An 11,068-nucleotide genomic window follows, 5' to 3' on the forward strand; every position below is an offset into this window, starting at 1 on the left:
GAAGCAATCACTTTCTACCCGACCCGTTTTAAACCGTTCTCGCCTTAGGTTATACATGTCTAAACAAATCCACGTAAGCATCAATTAATTAAAACAGAACTTAAACTGGCTTGGGCAAACTGGTAACTGCTTCAGGTCGAAACTCCAGCTAAATGGGCAACTCCCTACATGAAAATAAATAAGTAAATAATAACCCATGAAAACAACAGCCAGATTGCCCCGATTTGTGGGGCTTGGAGCAATAAAACCGATCACCTCAAAGGAGACATCAAAGACGCAAAGTTTATTGTACAGTAGTTGTAAAATTATAAATCCTTTCATCATAGTGAGCGCCGGTAAATGACAGGGTGGGTCTGAATCTCCCTCTGGGATGGCAGAGTTCGTGGCAATGTGGGATTATCCGATGTTAAAAAAAACACTCTCCAGATTTCCCTGGATTACAATTGAATCAGTCAAACTAGCGCGTCACTTCATGGTGATGAAGTTTCGGCGCGTTTTTGTGTCAACTGCACCTCACCAAACAGAGCCTCAGAATCGAGCAGCTCGGTTCTAAACCAAACATTTTGAATACTGAGAGTTGCAATTTCAATGATACTACTGGTGAATGGATGACTTGTGTCAATGATTTCTCTCGACATTATTGATCCAAAGCCTTCTCAGAAATAGCTCGCAATTGCAATAATTTTGTGCTGCAGCGAAGTGTCTATCCTATATGCTTTCACCTTTGAATATCTGGCTTGAGTGAGTGTCTCAAGTTCAAGGCAAATTCATATCTATAAATAGTAACAGATATACATTGAGAACCGATTGATTTATCGACACTAGGGTTATTGATGACCAATAATGTATTCAATTAGCTCTTTTTGTATAGTTAACTCGATTCTGGTCATTCCTATTGTTCGCCTTTGGATCTGAAAAGCAGCCTTTGTGAATCTTATCGGCATTGAGTTAAACCACATCAATTTCCACTGTCTTTCTAAAGCGCATGTAATGTGATTTATTGCCAGTTTGACACTGTCTGCACTGATGGTTGATATGTGTTATTCTTGGAGATCGTGAATCACACTTTGTAAGATTTCTTTCTCCTGAATATCAATACGATTAGAATTAGCGGCATTTAAATGCTGAAAATGAGAGTTTCCGAGCCTCGGGTTAACTTTGGTAACCTGATGGTAAGGAAATGGTCGGCAGGCGGTTGCTGCCCAGATATTAACAGGGAGCAGAAAGCAAGGAAGTGGTCCTTTGCTCCACAATATCTCCCGCCTATAATAAAGTCAATGAACAGATCAAACGGGCGGGTTGGTTGAGCTTGGAGTTGATAATTAACACAGATTTTTTTATCGCTACAAGGTTTACAAACCACACGACAGACCTGCAATCTGCAGACTCATAAAGGAATGAATCTGGACTATAAATAATAGAAAGCGATGCAACGAATCTCAGAGAATCCTGGAGAAACTCAACAGGTTTGGCAGCATCAGCGGAGAGATAAACAGAGTTTAACGTTTCGAGTCCAATTCTGAAGTCAATTCTGTAGAAACGGCCTGTTCTGAAGAAGTTTCTTCTGTTTCTCTCTCCACAGATGCTGCCCGACCTGCTGATTTTCTCCAGGATTCTGTGTTTCAGATGTCCAACGCCCGTAATATTTTGACTTTATGTAAGTAATCTGCTTGAATCATATAAATACTTGAATCGGATTAAAGTGCAAAGCTAGATGTCTGTCGGAAATTGGAAAGGGGCAAGGTTTTCGACCCCTTTATTTCCTGAAAGCTCTCCCTTATTCCAAAGTTCACTGGCTTCTCCGGCTAATAATTCTTATTTTTCGTCTTAACTTCTGTTGGACAATATAAATATCTCGCTTTAAAATAGATGGAAAGTGTTCTCTTACCCACACACTCGTTGGACTCTCTGGCGGTGGCCCTTTGCCAGGGTCGATCATAGTGGAAAGGTTTACATCTGTCGCACTCCGGGCCAGCGGTGTTGTGCTTGCAGTCACAAACCAGGTTACTGTCCCGGTCCTTGATGCACCGGGAAGCGTGACCGTTGCACTTGCAACGGCCTCCAACCTGCAGATCGGAGACGGCGTAATAATAGGACTCGCGGGCGAGCTCCGAATCGTCTTCATTCTCATCCCCGAGGGTATGGAGGCGGCTGAAGGCCACTTTGATGTCGGTGGCGGTCACCCAGTCTTGGAGGACAGGGCTGTTGTCAAAATCGTGAGCCGAGGGGCGACCGTCCAAGGTGCTGAAAGCGATCAAGCCCCCAGTGAATGGATGCATGTCAGTGTGGGAGTCGGTGCAGATCGCCTCCTGCTCGTTCTGCTTGGTGATCACAGCCTTGTTGGGCTTGTTGTACATTTTTCTGCACTGGGTCGAGTAGAACTGAAAGGGGACCCAAGATTTGCCGTAGTCCATGGATTTGTAGATGACCATCGACTCGGGACGCGGCGAGCAGAATTGGAGGCTCACGTACGTGACTTCGAATTTCTTGCCTAGCGAGAGGGTGAGGGTGACATTCTGGGGGTACTGGATATAGTTCTCCGATTGCCAGCATGTCAGGTTGTGGGGGTTGTTGAGATCGGTCAGGTAGGCTGGCGGGTGAGCCTTTTTGGGGTCCATGGCATCGCAGATATGACAGTTCCTGAAGCGCTCGTCCCCCTTCTCGGTCACCACGCAGTACCTGGACGGGGGGTTACCGCAAGTGCTGGATACTTTCACTTCTTTGCCGAATGCCGAGTTGACGAAGTCGGGGATACAACGCCTCGGGCTGCTGTTCTCGTCGTAGCAGGGGTCGGGGGGCGTCTGCTGGGCTGCAAACATGCTCATGCCATAACCCCCACGGACTCCCTCCGCCAGGCAACCGAAACCCGCAAAAACGCACACAAACTCCCAGAAACTCCACAACATTTTGTTCTGCCTTGACAGTGCTGCCTCGATTTCCGTGACGAAGGATCCTAGTTAAGAAAGAAAGAGAGGGGAAAAAAAACAATACGCGGAAAGATCAGTTGCACAAACTGAAATAGCAGTAAAACAAAAACCTGTTCACCAAAACGGGTAAAATGAAGTTTGCAGATTTCTTTACATTCTTGCGGTGAATGTTCTGTGCAGAGTGTTACCTGTTTTGAAAAAAAAACGCTTTGATTGAAAGCAGAACAATGCAAAAACCGATGCCCCTTTCTTCAGCTGGGAAAGCGCTTTCTACCGCGTTCATCCGTCATTCCCGTAGCCCCTGTATCAAGGAGAGTCTCCCTTTCCTTTGGGACTCTGTCTCTACGCCTTGTGTCTGCATAGAAAGTGAATGACGTGAACAACTCCTGCTAGCTCGAGGTCATCCTGTGCCCTGACGGAGAGTGTCACTGCACACACACAGGGAGCGAAAACAACGACATCCACTGGTAGTTTATCAATAGCAAGCAGGCATCCTTTCACATGGAGCTCTAGCCACAGAACGAGCCCAATTAGACTGTTTACAGCCTCTGCAATCATTTAACACGTCCCCTTCAAACTGTTGTAGCCCGATTCTATAGTGTGTGGAGGTTCTCAGATGAAGAATTTTTGTTTTCAAATCGACGAAAGAACTTCAGTGTGCCTAACAATAGGGATGGCCCGGACGGAATGGAACATGCCAAATAAAAACCTGCCGTGGAATTATGTTCCCAAATATGTAATCTCTTGTGCAGTGGAAATTATAGGTGTGAACGCAAATCACAGTAAATTGGCAGGTAGTGTCCCGGTAATAAACGCTGTCATGCCGTTCTGTTCCCAGTGGGCCGACTGCGGCTGTACTGTTAACTCATCTTTGTCGAGGCAGTTGTATGTACATTGCCCATCGACTCCACCAATCATTTCACATTTTTACTGTTTTCGCAGACATATTTGTATCTCGCCTTCCCAAATCCATGGCGGGAGTGCAATGGAAACTTATAGAAAAGCAAAACACCGCATATGTTTTACTCGACGCTCAATTTATAAACATTGGGTGTTGTATTAAATTGCGGATCAGCGCGATTTAAGCATCTCGCCGGATGTACATTTTGTAATTTTAGCTATCCCCACCCTTTTCTACTTTGTGAAAGCTAAAATACTTGTTCATTTGCAATCGTTTGATTGATTACAGGGAACAGCCAATACATACATATTCAAATTACTTCTGCGAGTGTGTATCTGGAGAATGTGGGGTGGGAGTTGAGGAGATGAGAGACACGCTGTACCTTACGCTATATCTACGCTCCCACAAATAGTTCGATTCCAGTAGACACCTGTCGCTGATTTAACTGTGCTTGAGCTGAAACATAACAAGCAACGCCCAAATAATGCATCGAACCAATTCCCAGATCAGTAGGCCACGCAGAACTGTCAAAGGCTCAACCTGATGTCATTTAGAAACACACTTTGTTGGTCTAGAATTTAGACGGATATCAAGATACAACTACAAAAAGTGCAATTAAAATGTTAATGCGTGTCATAATGGTCGAGGAAGACATTCCCCAGCAGTTTTGTTACAACACAAAGGGCTACCACAAATTCACATGGAAACGATGATTGACACTGCAAGGAAATTGTTAAACTTGGAGCTAGTGCAAGGCCTCTTCCAAACACATTCCAAAAAAAGTTGCTGAATGAAAAACGTGCTCACCCAGACATAAAAGTGTTAAACAGGAACTAGTTTCCAAAAGTATATCTTTATGCAGGCAGTCTTAAAATAAACTATAAAGGGTGTTAGGAATTATCTGTAAGGCGATTCCAGCCTTTGTAACTGGAAAACTGTGTGTGTGTGTGTGTGTGTGTGTGTGTGTGTGTGAAAAGTAGCAGCTTTTCTGTATCTACATAAACCAAGCCAACACGTTTTGAATGTACATTGTTGTCAACCTAATGATCGTGGTAGCAAAGTAAGGGGGAGAAAATCAAGAACCTGTTATTGTGGCAATCACAGTTCAGCCCAACTACAGATTTAGACTATGCAAATTTGCTTATACAATGCTGCTGCAAAGGCTCCGCTTGAAAAGGGAGGCTGAATAAATGGGCTGTTGTAAATTGAATTAGTCCCTGATTAATCTCGCCTCAATCCTGCTCTCCCAGTGGGGTGGCTTTGGGATTCCAGCCGTTGGCCCTGCAGGAAAGCCCCGGTTCAGCAGCCTGGCCTGTCCCCTGTCAGCATGCTGTAGGATTTGTTAACTGTTCACCGTGAAATAGCCCATAATACCTTAGCCAAATCGTTTTTACAACACGATCACCCCGGACTCATCGGAGTCGCTACCTAGATCCCAATTAGGAGGTAGACAAATCATTACCACTAGTAATAGTAACCTTGGGCTGGGGGAGGGTGGGGCGAATTTTAGAAGAAGAGTGAAGAGTTTGATTTGTTTTGCATGATAAACACGTATATTCTATTGATCTTTCAGGAGTTCTTTCGGTCAAATTTTGCATATTATAAGTTTGAACCAATTCAAAATCACTGTGTATTTGAGAGTCGCTATTTTACCTTTTAATTAGAGGATAGATTTTGTTATAATTAATTTACTTGACGGTTTGGACCGATATAATACCAATCGAATGAATGTATTTGTTTCAGTAAATAGATTACCCCTACTCAAACTGGGGTCGAACTGTTTCTGACGTTTTGCTGGATTTCATTTCAGAACAAAAAAAAGTTCAGAAAGAAAATCTATGGACAGTCATTAATTTAAATCATCCATATTTTCCATATCCATATTTTCTAAAATATTGTATCTTCGTTAGCAAGCTTTAAACGGATAGAGACGTTATTACGAGATGACATTATTAGCAGTTCAGTGAAAATATACATTGTTAAATACAGATAAATGACTTAAAATACCATTGTAAGATAGTTTGATTGCGGTGGACAAATTGCAACCATTTATATTGAATTCAGCTTTCGGTAATCAGTTCCAAAATAATTGTTCTTAAAAAGATTAAAAGCGACTACACCTGAACAACATGAAACAAGTAAAACCTTATTTTAGATTAACGGTTCCTTTTAAGAGCACCATTATGGCTTACATTTGTTGGAATTTTCACCCTAACACGTTTCTAGTATATTTTGTGATCTGACCTGTTCACCTTTGAAACGTTGTAAAGTGCATTAAAATCCCAGATTTTAACATGAGTTTTTTTTCCCAATCGTTGTAACTCTGTCTATTTCGGGGGTTATGTGAATATAGTTCGAACGAACTTTAGAGTAATTATTTAAAAAATTAACTATTGCGCATATGTTGAAGAAATTAAGCCCGTTCGGTGGAGATATGTATATATGAACTGATCTATTTTATTTCGCATTAATTTCAACCCCTTGTTTCAACCAAATGTGAGTAGCCCAGGGGTTGAGGGAATGTCTTGTAAGTTGTTCCCCTTTTTTTTGCATATGTTGACAGAACATGTTATCAATTCATTTTTTGTCGAATAGCTCGCATTCTCCATATTTTATAAATTAATTCTTTATTATTGATTTACTCCTACTCGGTAGAAATTCGCCTCACGATAAAACGAATCGAACTAGTGCTTATTAATTCAAAGTACAAGACATCTTCTGTCTAAAGGCAATGGAAATCCTATTTTATTGCCAAAGTTCTTCCCAAAGAGAAAATGGATAATACGAGAAATGTAACTGCAATTCAACAAAGGGTTGGCATACTCCCGTGCGCTTGTATTTTTTTTTATTCATTCGTGGGACTTGGGCATCACTGGCGGGCCAGAATTTATTTCACATCCCTAATTGGAGTATTATATTCAAGGGTTATAGCAATTTCTTATTCTTGGATTAATCAATTGTGAGGAAAGTAATTTGGAAACTTTTGAGCAATCTTTACAGAAAAAAATGTCACTTGGTACCGTTAGAATGCAGACAGTTCTGTCACAATGATGAGCTAGCGAGTTGTGTTGCTGTGTTCCAATGTCTATTATTTTGTCCGTTCGGTCAAAGCGGACGATTCTCCCATCATCAATATCTGGTCACAGAACCACAGAGTGAATGCAGCACAAGGGACGAGCCAGATGACCTCTCTCCAGTTTGTTGATGGCAAGAACAATGTTTGTCTTGTCCAAACACACTGAATTGGTTGAGCACTGTATTCCAGGCTCGCACTTCGCTGCAATTGAAGACAATCAGCAAAACGTTTGTTCTGCTCAGGAAAGCGGGACAAGCTTTTGTGCAGTGGGTTGTTTTTTCACTGCAACTGCAGAAAGTTAATGTAAACGATAAGACCACTGAAGGGTTTCACAGGTTTTCCAATCTTCTGCAGTACAAAGACAGTACACAACACAAGTGATCCTATTCAGAATCAGTTAATTGTAATATATTCTAAAGCGTGTTTTATTCGTTGACTTGGGTACCAAACTACAACCGTGTCTTATCGTGAAATTTGCTTCTTGTTTTATTACACTTGGTTAAAATGACGATTTACTACTAAACTCATGGCCATCTTTGTGTACCCGTCCTGTGACTGACACTCCGTTCTTTAGAAGTAAGCACGACTTTCCAACAAACTTATCACTAACTAAAGTTTCTCTTGTGATGACTTCAGCTTTGAAACCTTCAATAATCGCCCCTCAAGACTGATATAGAGCAGGACCTTACCCCAGAGGGCGTTTACTACCGCCCAGGGCACATAAGCTTTGCTTTGTGATTAGGAAGGCCCACATTGAAGAAACAGCTTACCTATTCTCCAATGTTGTTTGCAAAAGCAGGGATGGGGTAATTTTCCGTTTGGAATCATTTTGAATTTCATCCTGATCGCCAAGAGGGAACAGTTAGGCTCGAGGGGTTTATTGACACTAAATTGTGACCAATTAATCTTGGTGTGATTAAAAATGCGTCTGCTCGCAATGTGTGGGAAGAATGTGACGTGGTCACCGAGCCGTTTGCGATATTAAATGAACTCAGGGAACACTGGTGTTTCTCCACGCGTGTTCACGGCCAGCTGAATGTGGGTGAAGTGCCCGCTTTCCGGGTCGCAAACTCCTGATGCTTTTGTACAGGTACAGGGGGGATGTTGTTTAAACACTTCTATATATTCGTACTTTAGCAAGGACAGTCTGTACATGTAAATCACGCACTCGTGTAACTTCGATCAAGATAGTAATTAATGGCAAACAATACTCGAGTGTTTTATTAGAGAAAACCCTTCATGGCAGATCGCTGTCATAAACATTAATGAGTAATTTATTGATGAATGCCCAGTTTAACAGATCGCATTTAATTAACTTAAACAGCATTTTAACCTCTTTCATTGTTTTCATTCATTCGAATCCTGGCGTAAGCGCTTGCAGATTATTTGAGGTTAAATTTGATAAATATGACGTTTGAACTGTTAAGGATGTTTAAAGAGTTATTATTGAGCAGAACTCTAATCGGCGATCACATTTCATGGGTCAGTGAATAAGCTATAGAAGCTGAAGAGTCAATAAACTATATTTAACATTTAGATTGATTCGACTTTTTGCTACACTTTGTTCTAACAGGCTGGAGTAAGAATGGAAAAGTAGCCTTAACTTAAAGCGACCGAACTTTGATTTGGGAAAGTATTTTGGGGGGGAGGTGGTATGCCAGTAGCAAAAAAAGGGGCGATACAGGCAAGATATAATCATTTGTCTCTTTGACAAACTTTTTACCTCTTTCTGTTTAAACAAAAAGCGAGAATTTTCAATAGAACAGAGCTTGATAGCAGAAGCTGTTCCTGACAGTGCACTTAAATAAAAAGACACGATTGTCAACCTTTTAAAGAATGAATTCTCAGAAAGTGCGCAATGAATCGTGTCAGAAGTGAATTTCGCTCCCTCCTGGTCGGGCTCTCACACTAAACACGAGTCTGCAAAATAATGAAAAAGGCAGATAAACTGCCATCGTTTGAAAGAACTCTGTCGAACGTACGTTTACAATTAGCGCTGGTGTGGCAGAGCTGAAAAATTGGTGAGACGAGTGCACTTTCTACCCTTTGGAGTCTTTGGGGCATCAGTAAAGTTTTCACTGCTCCAGCTGTGTGCGTGACACTCCCTTGGAACCAGGAGCCTGATGGTTTCATCTCCCTTGAAATGTAGTGAAGATACAGATGCAAAGTCAGTTCTCCATTCTGTTACCCCTACCGACCAATCTCGACCACGCTGCAAATGCACCCTTGTGTGAAATCCAACCAGCCCCACCCCCACACTCCTGCCCACACACAAGAAAAAAGTCCTACTCAGTAATTGTCGGTTTATGGAAATTCACGAAGCCCCTGTTTAAATAAGCAGCGAGTAATCGAAGGCGATTTATTCCACGGACTGACAGTTCCTTTGAACAGTAACGGAATGGTTTTTTTTATCTGGCTTTCTGAAAGCTTTTCTTAAAGATTTTTTCAGATGAGACTGTAGGGATGAATGCGGGCATTATGCAGCCCAGTCGCTATTCTGAAATGCCAAATTAATTACGAGGGGTTGGTTCTGTGCAAGGGTCTCTGCAAGAAGGCTTCGCTGTGAAATTATGTGTTTTAGGAAAAAATTAAACAAACACGCCCCCGCTATCCACCCCTACCACCACCTCCCCCCAAAAAAAAAGAACAGCCAGCAAACTTTCAAAGCTGGCGAGAGAGATACTAGTCAGCACATAGATGAAAGCGCGAGCACGTTGAATAATTTAACATTCTTGTTAATATCGCGCACACTTTTGCATTCTTTTATTCGACTCGCCTTTTGATGATTGCAAACCCTTCACAGATTAGACATGGCAAATTTGTAGCCAGACCAAAATGACCTCCACAGCTGCCGAGCATCGCCGTTTCCTCTGGTAGATCACCAGTTTACACTTGCCAGTATATCGACTTTGCCCTGGCAAAACTCGACCCCACTACCCGCTGTTGGAAAAAGCAGATGGATACTGACGTGAACTGTGCAGAGAACAGCAGAATTACCCTCGGAATAAACTATGGTCTCAAAACAAAAACAGGGTAACCTTCCTTCAGCAAGGTTGACAGCAAATCTTTGTGTGATTTCGAGCTTCTTTATAAACTCTGCCAAAGTCAACAGCCCGTTGTTTTTACTAATAATTTAATTTTAATGGAAGACAGGGGGCGGATCCCGGGGACAAATTGAAATCAACCGGAACGATTCCTTCAATTAGACTTCCTTAGACCTTTCTCTCTTTGAAATTTTTCTGTGACGATAGTTTGCAAATCTAATGTCGTAAAAAGACACGTTTGCCGCTCGAACTATAATTTAATTCACAATTATGAAGGAGTGTGCAACTTTAAAACGAGTTTTAATTAAACCTTATTGTGCAGTCAGTATGGATAAGCCAATGAAAGTGTACGCAGGCTCGTCACCTTGATTGCATTGGTTTCAGAAGCAGATCCAGTCTTGGTCACAAAAGCAGAAGTTGCTGGAAAATCTCAGCAGGTCTGGAAGCATCTGTGGAGAAACGGCAGAGTTAACGTTTCAGGTCCAATGACCCTTCTTCAGAATGCTGGGCCTGAAATAGGACTGTATCGGCGCCGCCTCGTGCTCCCACGAGGAGCTCGAACAGTTCATCCACTTCACTAACACCTTCCACCCCAACCTTAAGTTTACCTGGACCATCTCTAACACCTTCCTGGACCTCTCTGTCTCCATATCGGGCAACCACCTAGAAACCGATATTCATTTCAAGCCCACCGACTCCCACAGCTACCTAGAATACTCCTCCTCCCACCCACCTTCCTGCAAAAATGCAATCCCCTATTCCCAATTCCTTCGCCTCCGCCGCATCTGCTCCCAGGATGAGGCATTCCACTCCCGTACATCTCAGTTGTCCTCGTTTTTCAAGGACCGTAACTTCCCCTCCTCGGTGGTCGAGAACGCCCTCAACCGTGTCTCCCACATCTCCCGCACCTCATCCCTCACACCCCGTCCACGCAATAAAAACCAAAAAAGAATCCCCCTCGTCCTCACGTACCACCCCACCAACCTCCGGATCCAACGCATCATCCTCCGACACTTCCGCCATCTGCAATCCGACCCCACCACCAAAGACATCTTTCCCTCCCCACCTTTATCTGCTTTCCGGAGGGACAACTCTCTCCGTGACTCCCTTGTCCGCTCCA

General features: G+C 42.7%; 1 protein-coding gene across 1 annotated transcript in view; it reads right to left on the minus strand.

Annotated features, from left to right (window-relative positions):
* Positions 1-3,464, minus strand: part of ntn1a (netrin 1a) — a 129,984-nt gene extending 126,520 nt beyond the window's left edge. Inside the window, exons 1-2 of the mRNA XM_048611116.1 lie at positions 3,116-3,464; positions 1,889-2,953 (exon numbers count right to left, since the gene is read on the minus strand). Coding sequence (XP_048467073.1) covers positions 1,889-2,906 — 1,018 coding nt within the window. The 5' untranslated portion in view covers positions 2,907-2,953; positions 3,116-3,464. The remainder of the gene's footprint in view (positions 1-1,888; positions 2,954-3,115) is intronic.
* Between the last annotated feature and the right edge of the window lie 7,604 nt (positions 3,465-11,068).

The sequence above is a fragment of the Rhincodon typus genome, chromosome 23 (genome assembly GCF_021869965.1).
Source record: "Rhincodon typus isolate 14 chromosome 23, sRhiTyp1.1, whole genome shotgun sequence".
NCBI lineage: Eukaryota > Metazoa > Chordata > Chondrichthyes > Orectolobiformes > Rhincodontidae > Rhincodon > Rhincodon typus.